The sequence below is a fragment of the Arachis ipaensis genome, chromosome B1, assembly GCF_059453495.1.
Source record: "Arachis ipaensis isolate K30076 ecotype BB chromosome B1, ASM5945349v1, whole genome shotgun sequence".
NCBI classification, from domain to species: Eukaryota; Viridiplantae; Streptophyta; class Magnoliopsida; order Fabales; family Fabaceae; genus Arachis; species Arachis ipaensis.
This window is the reverse complement of record NC_142436.1, coordinates 89,340,584-89,364,087: the sequence shown is the minus strand read 5'-3', so window position 1 is coordinate 89,364,087 and position 23,504 is coordinate 89,340,584. Positions and strand designations below refer to the sequence as shown.

Genomic DNA, 23,504 nt, shown 5'->3' with positions numbered 1-23,504 from the left:
TATATATTTTTTTGGCAAGGTTGACATAGTCACAAGTATTATCAAAGTTCCAGTGACATCCGTTTACACTATCACAAGTATTGATAGAGTTTAAGACTCCCAGAAAAGCTATTCAAGGTTTAACCTTCTACTTTTTTGTTTATTTATTATCTCTGTTAAACTATTGAGTTTTATTTTATCTTTATCTTTATTATCTCTATTAAATTATTATGCATGCTTATCTATACTTATTTATGTATGCTTGTTTGTGTAAACCATTCATGGTGAAAGTATAAATTATATTGATGATAAGATTTTTATTTGTTGTGGTTTTTCGTTGAATAAAAAAAATAAAAAGTGAATATTATCCCTTTGATATGTAGGAAATTAAATTCATTAATAATGAAAAACCAGAACCGAAGTTGGATGTATGATAGAACGTATGATCAGAGACGGGGTCTTAAACCCAGTTTTATTAAAGGGGTAAATGAATTTGTGGATGTGTGTATTAGAACTCATGAATTTCTCAGAGGAGGTTTAGTTAGGTGTCCATGTGCCAGATGTCAATGTGGGACGTTTAAACAGTTGATCGACATTAAGATTGATCTATATACTCATGGGTTTAAACCTAATTATTGGGTTTGGACAGAGCATGGAGAAGAGATACCCACAGAGAATCAGATTAGGATAGAAGAAGATATTGAAAGTAGCTCTGAATTAGGTGGTGTTACATGGGAAGAAAATTTTGATCGTTATCATGAGATGGTTGTTGATGCTTTGCAACCTGAGTTTCACATGTACATGCAACCAATAGTGGAGGAACCAAATCGAGATGCTAAGAGATTTTATGACCTCTTAGATTCAGTTAGTAAACCCTTGTGGGAAAATTATTTCCATTCACGATTGTCACTTGCTAGTAGATGCTGAGTATAAAATCAGAAGGAAACCAATCCCAGGGATTTTTTGACCAGTGGGCAACTTTGTTTAGAGAAATGCGAACAACTCCAAATAAAATTCCTGCTAATTACTATGAAGCTAAGAAAATTGTTTCCCAACTTGGGTTTAAGGAGGTTAAGATAGATTGTTATGTCAATGGTTGTATGATATATTACAAAGAGGACAAAGATCTTAGACAATGTAAATTTTGTGGGGAGCAGAGATTTAAGCCTAGGAAAGGAAAAAATAAAGAGGTGCCATATAAAAAAATGCATTATTTGCCATTGATTCCAAGGCTACAAAGGTTGTATGCATCAATGAGTACTACCCCTCATATGTTGTGGCATCACCAAAATCGCAAAAATGACGACGTGATGACACATCCTTCCCATGGTGAAGCATGGAAACATTTTGATACCAAGCATGCTCATTTTGCAAGCGAACCGCGTAATGTTAGACTTGGACTTTGTTCTGATGGGTTTTCTCCTAATGTTCATTTTAGCACACCGTACTCTTGTTGGCCTGTTATAGTTACCCCTTATAACCTTCCACCTCATATGTGTATGAAAGACCCTTTTTTGTTCCTAACGTATATCATACCCGGAAAAGAAAATCCCAAAACAAAAATTGATGTTTATCTTCAACCATTGATAGATGAACTTAAAGAGTTATGGGATGAAGGCGTCCTAACATACAACATTCATAGCAAGAGGAATTTTCAGTTAAAGGCTGCGTTAATGTGGACAATTAACGATTTTTCTGCTTATGGAATGTTGTCTGGTTGGAGTACGGGGGAAGATTAGCGTGTCTAGTATGCATGGAGGATACCAAGGCCTTTTGGTTAGATTATGGCAGAAAGAATTCGTGGTTTGACTATCACAGGAGATATTTACCTGAAGGTCATCCTTATAGGCATAATAAAGTTGGTTTTAAGAAGAATGTTGAGGAGGATGAAGAACCTCCTATTAGGCTTAGTGGCGAACAGGTCTGGGAAAGAGTTAGACACTATCCTAAAATAGTTGACACAGGAGGACAAGTGAGATTGAGCAGATATAGGGTGGAACACAATTGGACCAAAAGGAGTATATTTTGAGATCTCCCATATTGGAAAGATCATTTGGTTCGTCATTGTTTGGATCTAATACATATTGAGAAGAATGTTTTTAATAACATAATGAATATCGTTATGGATACTGAAAGAACAAAAGACAATAAAAAGGCAAGGTTAGACATGGTTGTGCTTTGTAACCGACCAGATTTGAATTTGGTGCAAGTACGCGAAGGTCATTGGGCAAAGCCTAAGGGCAACTATGTCTTGACACTCCAACAACGAAAAAATATTTGTAAATGGGTACAAGAGTTGAAAATGCGAGATGGATATATTTCAATTTTACAAAGGTGTGTCGATGTCATGGGAGGAAAATTATTTGGGATGAAAACTCATGATTGTCATGTATTTATGGAGTGTTTGCTTCCGTTAGCCTTCAAAGAGTTGCCAGACCACGTCTGGAAACCGTTGACCGAAATAAGTCAATATTTTAGGGACCTTTGTTCATCTACTCTTCGGGTTAGCGATCTTGTACAAATGGAAGCTAATATTCCTGTTATTTGTGCAAGTTAGAAATAATTTTTCCACCTGCCTTTTTCGACGTAATGGAGCATCTACCAGTTCACTTGGCATATGAGGCACGTATTTGTGGACCAGCTCAGTATAGGTGGATGTATCCATTTGAGCGTGAAATAGGCACGTATAAGAGATCAGTGAAGAATCGGGCTAGAGTAGAGGGTTCAATTTGTCAAGCATACCTAGCTAGAGAGACATCAAGTTATTGTTCTTATTACTTTGAGCCACATGTCATGTCTAAGAGAACAAGGCCGAATCGGAATGATGATGGTGGTGTAAGTTCATCTGAGCCTACCCTTTCTATTTTTGATCAACCGGGTATTGTTGGGGGAGACAACAAAGACAGATGCTTAACTAGTATGGAAATGAAAGCCGCTCACTTACATATCTTGTTGAATTGTCCTGAAGTCGATACATTTAGAAGTCAATACGAGCAGATCCATGGGAGCAATAATTTTTTATCCAAGTTTCCATCATGGTTCCATGAGCATGTAAGTTTTTACATTTTGTTGATTGTATCAAAATATGTCAAAGTAAATCTTATTTTTCTAAATACTATATTTTGTTTGACAAAATCAGGTAAAAAATCCCAGTAATGGCATAACTTGTCTTCATTTATTGAGTTTAGCATTCGGCCAAAAACTAGGGCCACGAGTGTTGGTATGTTCAAGGTTAACAGGTATAGATTTCATATTCTTGAGCATGCATCTGGAAAGAAGACAGATAATACAGGCATATATGTTAAAGGTGATTGAGGGAATGATGCATTTGATTGGTACAACACTCTTAAAGAGATTTTGATTGTTGAATATCCAAGTCTTGTTAGTTTAAGAGTCACCTTATTTTACTGTGAGTGGTATGAACCTACCAGGCCTCGGGGAACACGTAGACACAAAGACTACAAAATAATTGAAGTATTACCCACTAGGAGATATGGGAGTTACGATCCATTCATCCTTGCGCAAAAAGCTAGACAAGTGTATTACATGCCATATCCACAAGGCTGTAAGTCTAATTGGAAGGTTGTGATTACATGTAAATCACGAAAAATAATGGAGGAGGCACAAAATAAATCTGAAACCGAGGTGTATCAGAATGATGAGCCTCCACATGCTAGGATTATTTCAGAAACCGAGTTTCCACCATCATTAGCATCTACGTCAGGAGATGTTGATATGATACAACTTCAAGTAGCTGACCTCCAGGTTCCTAATATAAATAATGATGAGGACGATGACATTGAGAACTATGATGACGATGATGCTTACACTGATGATGATGGAAGTTCAGAATTTTCGGATTGAGGTTTTAGTTGTAAATTCTTAGTTTGCAAATTTGTTAATTTAATTTTAAATAAATTATATTTTGTATATGTGTTGCTGCTTCATAGAAGATTAGAATCAAGTAGGAGTTGGTAAATTCTTCTCTTTATGTTGATTTTTCTGTAACTTGATTTCATACTACTTTCCTATTGCCATTTACACTTTGATTTTGGTCCAAAGTGACGAGTGTTTATGTACAGGAGGAACAAATTTCTCTTTGCTATTGCCTTATATTTATTTTCACTTATGTATGAAAAATAGCCTTAATTAAAACTCAAAAAAGGATTTAAATGGAAAATTTCAATAGCTAATACTCTTCTTGCTGCTACTGCTTCAGTTATTTTATTTCTTTCAATAGCTAATACTCCTTTTGCTGCTGCTGCTTCAATGAGCTGGCAGTGCAGGGTTAGTATATGATGTAAAAAATTCTGCAGCCATTGATTCCTTTAAACTTTGAAGCATGCATTTTCCTCTCATCTTCCTACTCTTCCTTCCCATGCATTTTCCTTCCTACTCTTCCTACTCTTCCTACTCTTTACGGAATTCAAATCTGCAAAAGCATTTTACTACTAGCTGATGACACTACTAGCTGATTTTACTTTAATTACATATTTCTAATAAATTTGTTAATTTGTTAATTCATATATCTTGTATCGGTTATGTTATGGATAATAACTTGCTTATTTTAATGTGTACAGGATATGGTTGGTAGAGACAGAGATTGCGGTCGAGGCCAAAAGGGGAGCCTAGGCTTTCTACTGGTTAGCCCCTTGACTTGCATGCGGATCCATACTCTCTTGTTGGGTCATCATCCGACACGACTGCTCCGACCAATAGGAGACCGCCACCTATTGCTACTACTATCCCCTCCCGTCAGGAGCCTCAGATACACATGATGCCTACTCCGGGTGTGCCAAGATCATGCACTCAACAAGCCAATGAACCTTCCAACACTGCCTCACATGGTGTGCAGAGTGATCCAGCTATTGTAGCTCCCAGTCGAGCAGGATCTTGTGGAAAAATACAAACCACATCTAATAGTACCCAAGATGCTCAGGGTCAAGGAACATCTACTGCCACTGGTCACTCCAGTACAAGTGCTCCGAAGCTCAGATATGATGGTGCCAAATGGTTTGTTATTTGCTTTAAATTTTATGAACTAAGCGTGCACTTTAAATGGTGTGCTTTTATTTGTTTAGTTGGATATTTGTTAATGAAAATATTTGCTTAACTATTTGCTTTGATTCGATATGCCTATCTTCTTAGTTCCTTTTTTCGTGGTTTGTAATAAAAATCTCATGCTTTAGTTCTTTGAGATTTTAGTTACACTTTAGCTTTTGGTAGTTTGGACATAGATTTCATATATTAAGATATTTTGAGCCCACAAAATAGAGCATGTTTGCTTCTTTCATGTCAGTTTTAAATTTTATAAATGGTGTCATTTGGTTTTTGATGTAGTTGTCACCCACCTAAGCCTAGATTGAAGCGTATTTCTCAGGTTTTTAGGAAAAACTACAACAAGTCTTGGCTGAGTTTTGATGAGGCAGATGATGATACTCGAAAAATATGGTGGACTGAGTGGATAGTAAATTCTATCTCCTTATGCTCCTTATGAATAGCATTCATTGCTTATTATGTTCTATATATTCTGCCTTCTTGTTATTCTCTTTTTCTTTTTTAATCAAATAAAGTGTTGTTATTCCCAATGATAAACTGTTACGAGCTTGACTCTACAGGATTCTCATTTTGTTTAATTACTATAGCTGTTTAATTAAACAGAAATTAATAATTAAAAACTATCCTACATAACTAGTTAACGTTTTCTTTATTAGAAAGAAAGAGAGGAAAACATTATCATTGTGCATAATATTCTTTATGATATCTACCAAAAAAATCTCTATAAAAAACTGTAGTCAGTAAGAAGCTTCCAATTGGCAAATATTTTAGTAGATTTTGGTGATTTAAAGCTTGCATATAGTAGATTTTGGCAAATATTTTAGTAGATTTTGGTGATTTAAAAAACTGTTTAATACTGCATATTCTGCACCCCTTGAGCTAGTCTTTCTTGACATTTTGGGACCCTCTAGATCAGGATTTAAATATTATCTTAGTATAATTGATGCTGACACAAGGTATACTTGTCCTTATTTACTTTACTCTAAATCTCAGTTCTTGCAAATCTTAATGCAATATAAGAATCTCATGGAAACTGAAACTGGTTGTAAACTCAAGCGTATACAAATAGATAATGGTAAAGAATTTACTTCTACTGCTATTAAAGAATTTTTGCATCTCCATAGCATTAGTCACATGCTTTGACATTATTGATACGGAGGAGGATGATATCTATCAAGCTTGGAGGTTTAGGGCTGCCAAGCGCTTGCGAGGTATGCTCCATGCCATTCACAAAAAAGGTGCCCGTCCATATTGGATCCCACCAGAAGTTCTTGGTGAATTGATGAGACGTTGGAACACTGATGCCTATAGACAATTACAGGCGAGAAATACAATTGCCAGGAAATCGACTCGAGGTACTTTTCTTCACACTGCAGGAGGCACTACCTTTCCAGAAGCGAGATTACGCTTGGTAAGTTGCTTATAGAATCCTCTTTTTTACTTAAAGACAATCTTTACTATGATATTTGCTGTTCTGAAAATTTCTTAAGGCCAAACAAGTAAGAAAAATCTCACAGCAATTCTAATATGTTTGTTTACCTTATTTATTTCATTTATAATTTTTTTTATTGGAATATCTAAGTTTTGAAGGTCATGGTTCATCAATTATAATCCCTTGTCCACACCCTACATGCTGTTATTTGTGCTTGTGTTATGATTTATTGAAACAAAATGAGCTTGATGGATTATTAAGTTGCAACTAAATGTGAGTTTTGACTACTGATTGTGACCTTGAAGTCCATTAAACCGTGTCTAGCTTCTTATTGTCATGTCTCCCATTGAGGTTCTAAATAAAATGAGCTTGTTCTATTCTGCTTTTGCTTTTATTCTGCTTTTTAATTATTTTTAGTGATTTTTTTAATTACTAAAATCTTATTACTAAAATATAGACACAATAGAACTAATCATATCTCAATAGTACTATATGCAATTTTTTTCCTCAATCAGTGATAGTGTGTCATATTGTTTCTCTCATTATGTAAAATCATTCGCTTGGAAGACCATCACGTATGGATGAGTTTTTTGAGCACACTCATACTCGTAAAGAGGATAGGACTCAATGGGTTGATGAACACTCCCGAAAGACAAAGGTAACTTACCTTTATTAATTGTAACTATTTTGTTATCTAATTGTTATGCCTTATTAATACTTATAGTAGTTTATCAATCATTTTTCCTCATTGTAGGATATATTTCAAGAGCGTATGTTTCAGGCTAAGCAAGAGCGGTAGGCTGCTATAGAGGCTGGTGTAACTGGTCCACCGCCTGTCTCTAAGGAAAGCATATGGATTGAGACAGTGGGTGGAAAATGAAGAGGTAGGGTATATGGTATGGGTGAGGTAAGGGACTCTTCCATGGTGCGGCCTTGAGTTGATGGGCCAACCACGACCACCAGCACTAATGTTTTGGATCTTAGAGAACGAATCATAATACTCAATAGGAAAGTTGAACAACATGCCGCTAAATATAGAGAGCTTGAAGACCGCTACCAAAGGGAGAAAAGAGAGTGGCAATAGACAGTTGAATCCTTGCGTGAGGATCTCAACACCAGTAACTCACAGATGGATCAGTTTAGTCATCAATTGAGCAGCTTGACTGAGTATGTGAGGGCCATGGGTCCTAGTAGTTCTGGATCACGTGTTCCCCCACCTCCTCCTTTTACTTTTCCAAGCTCTCAGAAAAGCACAGCTCCAGCCCTAGTCCCAACCCCAGCCTCAGGTAGAAAATTTCCACCTATTTTGTAGCGACTAGGACAACCACAGAGTTCTCAAAGGGAGGATGATTCTGACGGTTTTGATGACTCAGATGATTATTTAGACGAGTATGAGTAGGTTATTTAATTACTTTACTTGGAATATTTTGTATTATTAGTAGATTGCAATTTAAACGAATATAAGTCTAAGTTTAGTTATTTATCTTGTCTTGAGTCTTTATGTTAAAGGATTATTTATTATTTTGATAAGTTTGTAAACTTATTATCTAATATTTAGTATAAATTTTATTTTTATATTTAAAAGTTTATTTGTCTTGTTATCTATATTCTGTATAAATTTTATTTTTATATTTATTTGCATTGATTGTTTATTATTATTCAAATAAAAAAAATAAAATATATCTATTAAAATCGACGGAATAGTTGTCGCTTTTTAATTTTAAAATAGACAAGCAAACCCAAATACAGACATAAAATTTGTCGGTATATGAATAATAAAATCGACGGCAACTGCGTCGATTTTATTGGATCCAATGTCGACAGCAAAATTGTCGATTTTAGTAAACATATTATAGACAAAGGTACCGTCGATTTTATTTGTATCAAATATCGACAGTAGAGGCATTGATTTTATATAATAATATCGACGCCCTTGTTGTCGATTTTATTAAGAATATAAAATTATCAAACTCATAATATCGACAGTCTTGTTTTCGATTTTTTTAAATTATTATCGACGGCCAGGCAAGCCGTCAATTTTATTAGCATTTTGAAAAATCGACAAGCTTTATAGCGACCAACTCCGCCGTCTATTTTGCTGTCGAATTTCAATATTATCGACGGCTAAGCCGTCGATTTAGCCATCGATTTTAACGACGTTTCTTGTAGTGTTAGAATGCAATCATATGCAAAATTATTGAAAATAAATAAAGCAAAGAACGGAAATGTTACCTACGGCTGGATTGCCTCCCAACAAGCGGCCTTTTAATGTCATTAGCTTGACATGTTGTTCTCAACTTTCTTCCTCTTCTTCCAGTTTGTTAAGAGGAATGGCCTCAAGGGTGGAGAAGAGAAAGTTGATGTCCCCTGTTTTGGCCTCTTTCCAACAAGCTTCCTTTTGTTATTTTCTTGATTTGCTTTGCTTGTTGGGGCAGGGGTTGGATTGTTTGTAGTTGACCTTTTCTTCTTCATGAATGTTGTCCTTCGTATCTTAGTCACAATCGTCTTTTTGGTGCTTTTGTTGGTTGCCTTCACTTCTTTGTCTTTAAAACTTGGTTGTTGTGTGCTGGTTGGAGTGTCTTCTTCATCAAGAGCTTCTTGAATTGGTGGTTCAACGAACTCACCCTTTATGCAACTCTCTGTTTCATTGGAGTGTGGACTCCCTTGATTGACTTCCTCCCTTTCTTCTGCATGATTTTGTATTGCTTCCTTTGGGAGTGAGGTTTGCTTGTTTGTTTGTCACTTTCAGTAGCTTCTGTGGGTATGGAGCCCTAGGCTTATATACTCTCACAACCTCCTCCTTCTTCACTGGAATCTCACTTGGTACAAGGGCCTCTTTTTCTTATTTTTCACTTCCTCCTTTTTACCCACCATTTGATCTTCATCCTCCTTGCTTAGCACTACTCCTCTTGTGGTATTGTATTCTTCCTTTAGCCAAGGAAAGAGAGCGGTTGGATTTTCAGCGTAGGATTGTGTTAATTGTCTCATTTTTTCTTCATGGTCCCTTTTTGCTATTTCCTCCTTTTCTCTAAATTTCTTTTCCCTCTCATTTGATTATTTATTAGATCTTTCGATGTTCTTTATGCACTCTTCAAGGAAAAATTCTAGCCTAGAAAGTGTATCTAAGGGAGCTTGTGGTGGTTGGTTAGAGTTGGCTTGTGAATATCTCTCTGCCCCTACTAACTGTGCCATTGCAGCTTCTAATCTTGCAAAATTGCCATCAAGTGATGAAAAATTTAGACATGTAAAACTAAGAGTTAAGGTTGGATAATTAAGAGGTAATGGCTCTTGATGAATGGGGTATGGATGAGTGAAATATCTTTGATTTTGATCTTTCCAGCCACAACATGAGTAGTGATTACACTCATCAAAATATGGACCATTTTGTGGCCCTGGAAAGCACCCCATTTCATGTTCTTGATACTCCCACCCACCATGAGTATAATAATGTGAATCATTTTGTGGTGGTGGAAAGTTTTCCATGAAATTTTCTTGACCATTTTCTCTCATTCCTTGGTGATATTCCCAGCCACCATTAAGATAATGACTTGAATCATTTTGTGGTGATGGGAAATATCCCATATGATATGATTGATCAGAATGTGAAGTAAACTGTAACACCCTAATTACCCTATGCCTTACTTCTAGCCGTAAAACAAAGGTTAATCAGAGGTTACGACAGTACTAAGGCTTATACATATTTATATATAGAAGGAAATAATATATTCTAGAAGCTCGATGAAGGATTAAGCTCAAAGACAGATTTACAAAAGTGCAAAACGTTCACACGAAGCTAACGCATAAGACACAAAGTATAGATGCAAGAGAAAAGAACATATATAAATATAAGAATATAATACTCATTGGGAACTAGCCGCAGCTTGCGGAGTTTAAGCTGACTAGTTATATACAGACATACAGAATTTTAGAGTTAAAACAACTTATACAACTTATCTCTCAAGTAAGCCTCTAAGGCCATAAAGATAAATATACAAAGAGATGCGAGAGTAACTATAACAAAGTAAAATAGAAATAAACCAAGGAGGAACCATACTCTGCTCTGTCACCATATCTGCAATCTCACCGCGGTGGATTTGTAACCTGCGTCTAAAAAACAACAACATATGGTATGAGAATCGGAAGTTCTCAGTATGGTAACAGTGCCCAATAGTCTTAAAACGGTGTCACAGAAGCTTACAAACTTGTTAGGAAGGTGAAATAGTTGAAAACAAAGTTTAAGCTTGAGAAACAGGGTGTGTGCGTGCGCACAAGGCTATGCGTGCGCACGCCCAGGAGAAGTTTTAAAACGTGTGCGTACGCATAGAGGTGTGCGTACGCATAAGTACCAAAATTTGCAATTCTGTTCGCTCGCACAAGGCGTGTTTGTGCCCTCTACAGATTGCCCTTCCCAACGTGTGCGTGCGCACAGGTTGTAAAACTCCATTGATCATGTGCGCGCACAGGTTGTGCTAGCACTCTACACATAATGCCTTCCCTTGCATGTGCGTACGCACAGGTCTGTGCATGCGCACAAGTTTAAAATTTTGCAGGGGTGTGCGTGTGCACATACCAGAAATCACAAAATTCTGCAACTTTGCAGAATTTTAAATTTTGACACCAATCTTTGAATGATCATAACTTCCTCTAAAAAATACAAATTTTACAAACTTTATATCAATTTGAAGAATTTTCAATGAACTTTAATTACAAGCAAAATTTCAACAAATTTGGAAAACTGAGGCACAAGTTATGACCCGTCAAAGTTCACTAAAAACCAGTTTTTACAAAAAACCTCAAAACCTCAATTTCACCAAAACTCACAATTCGAAACCAATCTAATCTTAACCCAAACAATACCAAAACAACATCAAAGTCCATACCATTTCTCTCCCAATTCGACCATCCATAATATCCCAATTACATCATTCAACACCATCAAAACCCTTAGTCATCAACATCCAAAACCATTATAATCATTCATAATCATCAGCAATCAACAACAACATCAACCACTACAATTCCTCATATTAATCTCATAAAACTCACATCTTCAAACAATAGTCATCAAAAATCAATATTCATATTACCAATATTAACATACACACTCACCCACATCAATCAACATCATAATACATCATTAACACCAATACTTCTCAACAATCACCATCACCCACAAAAATCAATTATTCATCATTACTCATCAACCATATCAACAACACTTATCAAAAATAATAGTCCACAACATTTATCATTCACTTTCTCAACACCAACAACCATCAACATATAATATTACTCCTCAACCATATCCACTCCATACACTATTATATCAATCGCTAAATCACAATTCACTTTCAATTAACATATACATTCAATTCAATCCTATCTTAAGGTCAACTAGCCTAAGTTTCTAGAAATATTACATATTAAATAAAGGAAACCGAAACCATACCTTGGCCGATTCCCAAACGCACCAAACACCAAAACGAAGCCACCCAACTTGATCCAAAGCCTCAACCAACTCCAACAAACACCAAAACTCAATCTAACATCATATATATATATCAAAAATAAAACCTAAGATACATAAAATAACTAAACACAAGGGTTTAATAAAACCTTACCTTACCCAATGAGATTAGGGGTAAAATCCAACAATTACCCGCTACTAGAGATCACCTAAACAAGCAAAACCACAAAATCTACTCAAAAACTAAACCCCCAAAAATGCAGAAGTTACGGCAGGAAACTGGTAGGTGAGTTTCAATATCTTACTAGCAAAACCTAAATAGAAAGGAAGAGCTCGTTGAGAGCTTTGCGTGGCCGCAAACGGCTCGTCAATCGGAGTTTCGTAGCTCAAGTTATGGCTCCCAGAAGGTGGATGTAAATAGTGCACTCTCTTCTTCCTCTCTTCTCTGTTCTCACCGCCCCTCTCTCTTTCTTTTCTAAAAAATGAGGCTAAATGCCTCATATTTAGGGCACTTATATGTTGGACTTGGGCCCACTTGGACTCGGTCCAACCCGCTAAGTGCTTTTGGTACGTTTGGCCCACTTTGGGCCAAAACCTTTAAGATTAGTGTCCGGTTTTTTATTCTAAATTATTTTTATCCTTTCAAAACAATAAATCAATTTTCCAAAATCTTATTTTCCAAAATACGCAGTACTGGACAGACTAGAGCCGGTATTGCCAGCTTAACCGCCAGTACGCATTTTCACAGAAAATTTTCGAAAAAGATACATTTTCCAACTCAGAAAAATTTACTGAAATCAAATTTCACATTTATATTTTCAAATTAAAACTTCTAAATTTTGAATCTATTCCGGGCACTAAAATTATTATTTTTATTAAAACAGTTTTACGAAAAAACTCCGGCTCTTACATAAACTCCATTTGAATTTTGTAAAAACAATCACCAAGAAAAATTGAAATTCCTTATATCAGAGATAAGGAGTTCTTAGCGAGGCAATAACACAAACACCTTAGTAGCAGGATAAAATTAAAAGAAAATAAATGAAAAAGACAAAAAGAAAGAAAAAAAATTTCTAATCTAGTTAATCAATCAACCGGTAGTTTGTTAATCACAATTAATCCCCAGCAACGGTGCCAAAAACTTGATAACGAAAAAATTATTTCTCATTAATAACTACCGGCAAGTGCACCGGGTCGTATCAAGTAATAAAACTCACTAGAGAGTGAGGTCGATCCCACGAGGATTAACGGATTAAGCAAACAATGGTTAATTGATTATCCTAGTTAGACTATTCATATTGGAGTGTTAAGCAACAGAAAATGTAAATTGCAAGAAAGTAAAGGAAAGCAATAAAGTGCAAGAAAAGTAAATGACATAAAAGTAAAGTACAAGAAAGTAAAGTGCTGGAAATGTAAAGTGTAGAAAATGTAAATAACATAAAGTAAGTAAAAGAAAGAAAAGATAAAATAAGCATTGGGATCAAGAGATATTGCATTCTCCAGATTAATTGATTTCATCCCATCTTCAATCATGCAACTCATTGACCTCTTGGCAATCATGATTGATTGAGCCCTAATTCCTTGGTGACTTAATCTCTCAAATCTTGATCAATAGCCAATTTCTTGGTCTAATTGCTCATGAGAAGAGATGAAGAATGGTCCCTGATTATACCACACACTTTCCTAGAACCAAATAATGGAGAGATTAAATGTCATCGTATCCCAACCAAAACCCAAATCTATTCAAGTGTGAGAAGGCTTTTCAAGCATGGTTTTATGTTTCCTCTTCCAAGGTTCCCATAAAACCCAAATACATTCAATCTCTTTTCCCCGATAATTGAATGTTAACATGAAGAACAAAAATCCTTCAAGTAAATCAAAGAGAGATGAATAGAAGAAGAAGAATAAAAACAATTAATCCATCAAATAACAATAGAGCTCTCTTTCCCAATGGAAAGAGTTAGTAATTCATAACAAAATATTTACAAAAGTAAGAAAGAAAAGAGAAGAAGATGATGGTGAACAGAGAGAGTCCGAAGACTCCTCCCAGAATAGCCTGCCTAATTCTATCAAACTAAGGCCTTTATATAGGCTTCCCTAAATTATAAATTGAAATGAAATTGAAAATAAATTACAATCAAATGAAAATTAACTATTCTAGATGATTCTTATGGCCTTGATTGGTTGACAATTGTGGGCTTGCTTGCTTGCATTTAGAGTGGACTTTGATGTAAAAATGATTCAGAATGAGGTTCCAGGAGAGTGTAGCACTGTTCTGGAGAGCGGAGCGCTCATGCACCCATGCGTACGCGTCTCCCACGCGTTTGCATCATTAAGCATTTTGGCACTCGTGACGCGTACGCGTTGCCTTCAGCGCTTTCCAGGAGAGCATAGTGCTCGCGCCAAGAATGCTCTCCTACGCGTACACGTCATCCACGCGTATGCGTGGCCCTTCAAATTTGTCAGTTTCACGCGTACGCATCATCCACGCGTACGCGTCACCAGCTGAGAATAACATTATAACGCGTATGCGTCATCTATGCGTACGTGTAGTCTTCCAAAAGTATCACTTCGACGCGTAAGCGTCACCCACGCGTATGCGTCACTGGCGAATTTTCCAGCTTGACTATCACAAGCGCTCTTGAATAATAACGTAGCGCTCGCGCCAAGGGAGCTCTTCCTTTCTTCTCTTCTCTATTTGACAGTCTTTAAGCTGCTTTCTTGTTTCATGCTTGTTTTGTGATTTTTACTTCCTTTTCCACCAATTTCTACAAATTCAAATCAAATCAAAGAATTGAAAGTAATCTATGATTTAAGAACAAAAGTATTCAATAATTAAGCATGATTAGTGAAAATTAAAGGTGAAAAAGTATAGAAAACCATAACATGATGCGCAGTCATCAATTACCACCTGATACATAAACGCCACAAGCATTTAACTCAGGAAACCCTTTGGATTCGAATTTCGCTTTGCATAAATTCTCAGACAGTGGTGCTCAGAGTTCTTAACCGTACTCTTTAGCTTTGGATCACGTTTTAAATGCTCAGTCTCGAGCTTTTTACTTGATACCTTCACATCACAAGCATATAGTTAGGGATAGTAACTCTTTTGAGCTTTTTAGGTTAATTTTTCAACCCTCCTAACCATTGATGCTCAAAGCCTTGGATCCTTTTTCTTTTGATTTTTCTTTTTCTTTTTGCTTTTTCTTTTGTTTCAAGAATCAATCTTTTTTATTTTTCAGAGAGTCAATAATATTTCTTTAAATTCACTATTCTTCAAGAGCCAACATTCTCAACTTCAATATCAATTATGCACAGTTGATTTATACATGCAGAAAATAAAGATAAGACCACCACTTTGACATAAGTAGAACGGTTGGCAATAATTTTATATTTTAATGCTTCTTAAGTAAAATTTTATTTAAGTTCAATGGAGGATATGCGAAACACCTTAAAATATAATCAACAAGAATTGAAATTAAGTACTAAACTAAAAAGTGGGAAATTCTAATGGTGATCATGTAGCCTAGAGATAAAAAAAGAAGGTAATGTACTAAAATAATAGGGATAGAATAGGAGAGATGGAACTTAACCACCTCACTCATGATGAACATCGCCCTCTTCTAAGAATTTCTGGAATTTCAACTCCCTTAAGTCTTGACCTTGGCCCTTTTGTAATTCGGTCAGCTTGTGAAGCATCCGGGACTGATCTTTTTGCTCCTCTTTTAGTTGATCCAATGTGGTTTACAACTGTTCAATGGAAGCTGCCAGTTGAGTCCAATATTCAATTGGACGAGTGCTCTATTCTTGAGGCTGCTCGGGCATCTTCCTCTTAGAGGGAGAAACCGCCCTCTGAACCCTAGCTTGCACCGATTCCCTAGTGTTTTCCATGCTCTTCTTGGTGATTAGGGCATCTCTTGTAATGAATGTATCTCTGTCAATGAAGATTCTTGCCTCGTCACACAAGTGAGAGATGAGGTGTGGAAAAGCCAACCTTGACTGAGTTGAGGTTTTGGCTGCAATTTTGTACATCTCAGAAGGGATTATTTGATGAACTTCCACCTTATTGCCAAGCATGATACAGTGGATCATCACATCCCGCCTTACTATGACCTCTGAGCAGTTGCTAGTGGGGAGGATAGAGCTCCTAATAAAATCCAGCCATCCCATAGCAACTGGCTTGAAATCCATCCTCTTTAGTTGGATTGGTTGACCCTTTTTATCATTTATCCACTGTGTTCCAGGGAGACATATGTCTTGTAGGACTTAGTCTAGCCTTGGATCAGCGTGCACTCTCCTATTAAAGGAGTTAGGGTCGTCCTTTAAAGGGGGTAACTAGAAAGCTTCCCTCACGTTATCCAAACCATAATGCAAGATCTTCCCTCAGACCATGGTGCGCCATAGGTTGAATTCCTGTCCCTCTTCCTTTTGTTTGTTTGACCTCCATAAGTTCGCATAGATTTCTCAGACTTTCAGAATTCCAACCTTAGTTTCAGGGTTGGCTAGAATTTTCTAACTCCTTGTTCAGATATGCTCTTGAATCTCAGGATATTCATTATCCTTCTAGTCGAACCTAACTTCCGAAATTACAGCCTTCTTACACACTACATCATAGTAGTGTTCCACATGAAGCTTGGAGTAAAATCTGTAGGGCTTATAGGCAACAGTTGAGGGATCCTTTTCTTTCTTATTTCTTGAAATAGATCTTCCACCCTTTGGTGCCATGGAGTGTGAGAAAGTGAAAGAGTAGAGTGAAAAGCAACACCAAGCTTAGGAGGTTGCTCGTCCCGAGCAAAAGGAGAAGAAAATAGAGGGAGGAGAAGCAGAGAGTGCGTAAGCTAGATGAGGAGGGGCGTGATAGATGGAGAGGGAGCCAAAGGGTTATAAATAGGGAGTGGGGTGTTAAATTCGAAATTGAATTTCAAAAAGAGAGGGGATATGATGACAAATGTTGAAATTTTGGGTAAAAGGATAAGATAAAAGATAAGGGAGATATGGGTTGTTAAGATATAAAAGAATTAAAAAATATTTGAAAAAGATGTGAAAAATATTTGAAGAAGTTATAAAAGATATGGTTTGCCAAGATTTGAAAAGATGTTATTGAAAAGATTTGACATGAGGGGATATGGTTTTGAAAACATAAGATTTAGAAAAGATATTGTTCAAAAAGATTTGAATTGAAAAGTTTAAAATTAAAAATGTAGTTTGAAAGAGTATGGAATGGAAAGATATGGTTAGAAAAGATAAGGTTGGAAAAGATTTGGTTTTGAAAAGTCAACTCCCTCTCTTTTTCTTTGAATTTTGAATTCTTGCCCTCCCTTTCTAGGCGTTCAACGCCCAGATCTAGCATTGACCGCCAGTTGGGAATCAAATTGTGTTTTATTTTTTTATAGTGGGGCATTCAACGCCAAGAATGGGCGTTGAACGCCCTATAGGGAACAAAAACTTGGCCCCAAATGCCCCTCTATGGGCGTTCAACACCCATCCCTCCTCCTCTTCCAGCGTTGGGTGCCAGTTTTGGCATTCAACGCCAGTAAAGGGTGTCTCCAGGGTGTTCTATTTTCCATCTTATGCGTACTTTTTCTTATTTTAAGTGCTACACATGATCACAACCGTTAAAAAGCAAGGCAAAAATATGAAATTAATGAAAACTTAGAAAAAAGAAAAAAAATGAACTCAAACTAAAAACGAATAAAGGAAATGAAGAACACTATACATGTGGTTGGGTTGCCTCCCAGCAAGCACTTCTTTATTGTCAGTAGCTAGAAAATGCTATTGTCATGTAAGCAGGAGGGTGAAAACCTCTTGCTCAATTGGGTCCCCTAGATAGTATTTGATACGTTGGCCATTGACGGTGAATCTTTTATCAGAATACTGGCTCTAAAGTTCTACATGACCATAGGGCAACACTCTAGTCACCATAAAAGGTCCTGTCCATTGTAACTTGAGTTTTCCAAGAAATAACTTGAGCCTGGAGTTAAAGAGCAGAACCTATTGACCAGGCTGGAAGTCTCTGGAAGATGTTCTCTGATCATGCCATTTCTTGGATCTTTCCTTGTAAATCTTGGCATTCTCGAAAGTAGTATGTCAGAATTCATCCAACTCGTTCAATAGGAGCAACCTCTTTTCTTCTGCAGCCTTGGAGTCAAAGTTGAGGAATCTTGTTACCCAGTATGCTCTGTGCTCCAACTTTACGGGTAGGTGGCACGCTTTATCATAGACCATCTGATAGGGGGATATCCCGATGGGAGTCTTGAATGTAGTTTGGTATGCTCAGAGAGCATCATCAAGTTTTCTTGCCCAATCCCTTCTGGAGGTGCTCACTGTCCTCTCTAGAATTCGTTTGAGCTTGCTGTTGGAGACTTCAGCTTGTCCATTGGTTTGTCGGTCGTAGGGGGTCGTCACTCTGTGACGGACACCATATCTTTGTAAGATGGAGTCAAGCTGTCTTTTGCAGAAGTGAGTGCCTCCGTCACTGATCAGTGTCCTTGGGACACCAAATCTGCTGAAGATGTACTTTTAGAGGAATTTTAACACCAGTCGGGTGTCATTAGTGGGTGATGCGATTGCCTTAACCTACTTAGACACATATTCCACCGCCATCAGGATGTGTGTGTTTGAATATGGGGGTGGAAAGGGTCCCTTGAAGTCTATACCCCATATATCAAACAGCTCAATTTTCAGAATTCCTTGTTGTGGCTTTTCATGATTATGAGGGAGATTTCTAGCTCGTTGGCACTTGTCACAATTGTGGACAAACTCTCGAGAGTCCTTAAAGAGTGTTGGCCAGTAGAATCCGCTCTGAAGGACCTTGGTAACTGTTCGCTCTCCTCCAAAATGTCCTCCATATTCGGAGCCATGACAATGTCAACAAATCTGCTAGGTTTCTTCCTCGGAGACACAACATTAGATTATACCATCCAAGCACCTCTTAAAGAGGTAGGGTTCATCCCATAGGTAGTATTTAGCATCATGCAGAAGTTTGCATAGTTGCTGTCTGCTATACTCTTTCGGAATGAACTTCATGGCTTTATAGTTTGCAATGTCTACAAACCATGGTGCTTTCTAAATTGCAAAAAGATGCTTATCAGGGAAAGTCTTGGATACCTCAGTGATGGGCATGGCCGTCCCTGCTTCAGGCTCAATTCGGGATAAATGATCTGCCATTTATTTTTCTGATTTTTTCTGTCCCTGATCTCAATATCGAATTCTCGGAGAAGAAACACCCATCTGATTAACCTTGGTTTAGAGTCCTGCTTGGTCAGGAGGTACTTGAGAGCCGCATGGTCAGTGTAAACAATGACCTTTGAACCGATCAAATAAGATCTAAACTTCTCTATTGCGTAGACAATTGCTAGCAGTTCCTTCTCGGTGGTGGTATAGTTCCTCTGAGCATCATTTAAAATGTGACTAGCATAATTGATAAACCATTATTTTATGGTTTATATTGTGTTTAATTGTGTGGTTTTATCAAATCTTTACCAACTTATTCATTAAATTAGCATGTATTTACAATTCCATTCCAAAATTACTCTATGGTTGAAAACTTGCTTCCTAGAGACTTTTAATTATGTATTTTAATTCTCCTTTATTCCATTCGATGCCGTGATCCATGTATTAAGTGTTTCAGGCTTTATAGGGAATGAATGACTTGGGGATTGGAAATGAGGCTTGCAAAAATGGAAGGAACACAAGAAATTAAGGATATGACCAGTGAGAAGTGACGCGGGTGCATGGCTCACACGACCGCGCGAAATAGAGGAAATTACAGTGACGCGATCGCGTGCCTGACGCGAACGCATGGATTGGAAATTGCACAAGTGACGCGAATGCGTGGACGACGCGCACGCGTGGCAAGGCAAAACGCTGGATGATGCGAACGCATGGATGACGCGATCGCGTGACGTGCGTGATCTGCAGAATCTGCAGAATTCGCTGGGGGCAATTTTGGGCTCTGTTTTGACCCAGTTTTTGGCCCAGAAAAGCAGATTAGAGCCAGGGAACATGCAAAGACCAGAGGGACATTCATTCCGCATAATTTTTTAGTTTTTGAGATCTGATTTTTCTCCTCCTCTAGGTTTTCTCTCTACACATTCATAGTTCTTAGGATTTTGTTTTTATTGCTTTTTGGATTGGGATATTGAGAAGAGTTATTACCTCTGCCAAGACTTCATCATTCTAGTTTGTTTCCTTACTTGTCACTTACTCTTTCATATCCTTAATTTGTTCAGAATTACTATTGGATTATTTTTAGAATTTATTAATACAAGAACTATTTTTATTTTTAATTGGTCTCTTTGATTATTATTATTTATCATGTCTTTCTTTATTTCCCTTTCTCATTTTGTGAAGTTTACAATCATAATGAGCGAGTAGTTCCATAACTTGATTGGGAGTTGATTGAAAGGAGGACCTTGAGTTGGAATTCTCAAGAGTAAAATTATAATTGGGTTTATCGTTGGGTCGCCCTCTAGTCACTGACACTAGTCCTTCCCAAGGGAGAGGATTAGAACTTGTGAATAGAAACTGACTTCCAACTTGCTTAACTTTCCTTTATCTGGTAAGGGATAACTGAGCAGAACAACCTTGAATTATCAATTGATCTTGGGAGAACTCCAACAAGGATAGGACTTCCGACTAATCTACTCCCGGTCAAGGTTTTTTTTTAAATTACATAAATTTTCTGATTTAATTTCCTGTTTATCAACTCAAACCATTTTAGAAAACATCTGATTAATAAAATAGCACATCTTTCTGCAACTCATTGGGAGACGACCTGGGATTCATACTCCCAGTATTTTAATTCTAATTTTGTGACAACCCTTCTAAATTGATAAGCGGATTTTTGTTGGTTAAGGACTGTACTTGCAACGTTCCTCTTACATCAATTTCTTAATCCGCCAATTTCCGCCACGTCAATTTTTGGCACCGTTGCCGGGGAGTTGCGATAGAGTGCTAAGTTATTGATTGGAATTTATTTATTTGCATTTTATTTTATTTTTGCTACAATGAGCTGCATGTTTCTTTCATTAAATGACGCGTTCACTTCCTGATCCAAGCTTGCCAGTATTTGATCCTGAGATTGAAAGAACTATTTCACGTATAAGGCAAGCTCGACGTCGGTTAGTCCTCCCCGAGGGCAAATCTGAAATGTCACGTAAGGAAGAAACAAGCTCCCTTTCTACTGATTCAGTTGATTTACGTGCAGGTGACATGGCAGCACCTAGGTGAGTTACTATCCAGGAGGCTGGAGCCCCTGATTTTACAATGCAACCGTTTCAAGCGCATCACCCAGCGGTGGCTATAGATTTTGAAATAAAGACTGCACTACTTAACTTGATGCCTAAGTTTCATGGCTTACCTGCTCAAGAGCCTATCAAGCACCTTAGGGATTTCCAAGCAGCCTGTTCTACTGTCAGGTGTGATGATGCAGATGAAACTTCTATTCTGTTAAAAGCCTTCCCATTCTCTCTTGAGGGAATGGCGAGAGAGTGGTACTACACTCAACCCGCAGCAACTGTTTCTGACTGGGATACGCTTCGAAGAGAATTTTTGGAAAAATTCTTTCCAGCTGAAGTTACTGATAAACTAAGGAAAGACATTTCCATGATTGTTCAGGACGAATCCGAGACTCTCTACGAATACTGGGAGTGCTTCAACAATCTTCTGGAAGCATGGCCCCACCATATGATTGACAAGATAGTGTTGCTCGGTTACGTCACACAGGGCATGACGCCCCAAGATAAGACCACGTTGGAAAGTGCTAGCAATGGGTCTATGAAAAAGTATAAGACCACTAATGAGGCATGGCAATTGATCAGCGACTTAGCCGAATCTACTCGGAATCACAGGCAGAAACAAAGCCGGTCAAAAGCTGTTGCAGAGGTATCTTCTAGCAGAGAGACTACTGCTCTAACTCAGAGTATATGTGAAATGACCAACTTACTGAAGCAGATGCAGTTGAATCAACAACAAGCGCAGCAAAGCCAACAGTTAGTCCCACAAAGAGTGTGCAGAATCTGTGCTGATTATAGCCATTATACTGATGAATATCCGCAGCTCCAGTAGGAAGACAACACTGTGGCAACCACTCATAACTTCTATGACCGCTCCAATCAAGGATACAATCAAGGTGGCAGCTACAACCATGGATGGTAGGACAATTCCAACCAAGGTTGGAGAGATAATTCTAACCAGAGTTGGAGGGACAACAATAACAGAGGAGGCAGAGACAATCAAGGAAATTAGAGGTGGAATAATAACAACAACAAGCAGCAGAACCAAAACCAGCCTTACAGAGCACCTCACCTGAGGCAATCCCAAGGAGCACAGCACAACCAACAACAAGTTCCGCAGATCACTCAATCTAATTTCTCTCTGAGTGACGAGGCGATTCAATCCATTGCGCAAGGACAAAGGAACATGGAAAGTTCACTTAACGGTCTAACATCCGCTATACAAGCTCTCATCTCTCAGCTGGGATCATCCAATACTTCAAATACTCAACATGCAAGCTCTAGTGGAATTCCTTCTCAACACTTATCCAATCCAAAGGGTGGCATCAATGCCATCACCCTAAGGTCCGGAACCACACTGCAAGAGAGGAATCAGGAAGAGCCAATCCCATCAGAACACGCCTCAGCTGAAGAGGTGGTGGAAATAGAGGATGCTAAAGAGGAAGAGGACATACAAGACATGGTTGAAGAAGAAGAAGCTCAACCACAGAAGGAAGCACTAAAGGATGCAGATGCTGCAGAAAACGTCCTTCCTATTCCATTTCCACAAATTGCAAGGAAGTCCAGGAAGCAGATGGAACTTGATCCCAAAATGGTAGAAATATTCAAAAAGGTTGAGGTAATTGTTCCCCTTTTTGATGTTATTCAGCAGGTACCTAAATACGCAAAGTTTCTAAAAGATTTATGTATACATAAAGACAAAATTAATGAATTAGAAACTATTCCTTTAGGTAGTTCTATATCTGCTTTAATGGGAGGTATACCTGAAAAGTGTAGTGATCAAGGTCCATGCATGGTTAACTGTACTATTGGAGGTGTGATATTTTCTGACAGAATGTGTGATTTAGGAGCATGTGTTAGTATAATGCCTTTGTCTATATATGATACTTTGAGGCTCCCTCCCTTAAAAAGGTCGGCAGCTCGTTTTGTGTTAGCAGATAAAAGCATTACTACAGTGGTTGGAATTGCTGAAGATGTATTAGTGAGCATTAAGGGGCTCACATTTCCCATTGACTTCTATATCCTGGAAATGCCCCCTAATGACTCAGGAAGGCCATCATCAATCCTTCTTGGAAGACCATTCCTGAAGACTTCAAAGTTCAAGCTGGACGCATTTTTTGGAACTTATTCTTTTGAAATAGATGGCAGAATAGTGAAGTTCAGTTTAAATGGAGCTGTGAAGCACCCTCCAGATGATTTTTCTATCTCCCAGTGTGACATCATAGATAAAACCATGGCTGAAGTTCACCAGGAGAAATTAGAAGAGAAGTACACAGGATAAGGTCCAAGTGTGGGGACACTTTCAGAGGACAATGAGGGCACTTTGCCATTA

The 23,504-nt window shown here is 37.7% G+C and overlaps 1 protein-coding gene and 1 pseudogene across 1 annotated transcript; both read left to right on the top strand.

The window, feature by feature from the left end:
* Positions 1 to 409: 409 nt before the first annotated feature.
* On the top strand, positions 410 to 6,463 carry LOC148577407 (uncharacterized). Its single transcript, XM_088500527.1, has 4 exons — positions 410 to 448; positions 4,835 to 4,992; positions 5,320 to 5,446; positions 6,143 to 6,463. Exons 1-4 carry the CDS (start codon positions 410 to 412, stop codon positions 6,461 to 6,463), a joined length of 645 nt encoding a protein of 214 aa, XP_088356653.1.
* Positions 972 to 2,008, top strand: LOC148577408 (uncharacterized; annotated as a pseudogene).
* Positions 6,464 to 23,504: the final 17,041 nt, after the last annotated feature.

Excerpts from the sequence above, each read along its gene's own strand:
- LOC148577407 (XM_088500527.1), top strand. The coding sequence starts at position 410 with ATGATAGAACGTATGATCAGAGACGGGGTCTTAAACCCA. Across the intron at positions 4,993-5,319 it reads AGATATGATGGTGCCAAATG|TTGTCACCCACCTAAGCCTA; the intron begins GTTTGTTATTTG and ends TTTTTGATGTAG. Across the intron at positions 5,447-6,142 it reads TATGGTGGACTGAGTGGATA|AATTTTTGCATCTCCATAGC; the intron begins GTAAATTCTATC and ends CTGCTATTAAAG.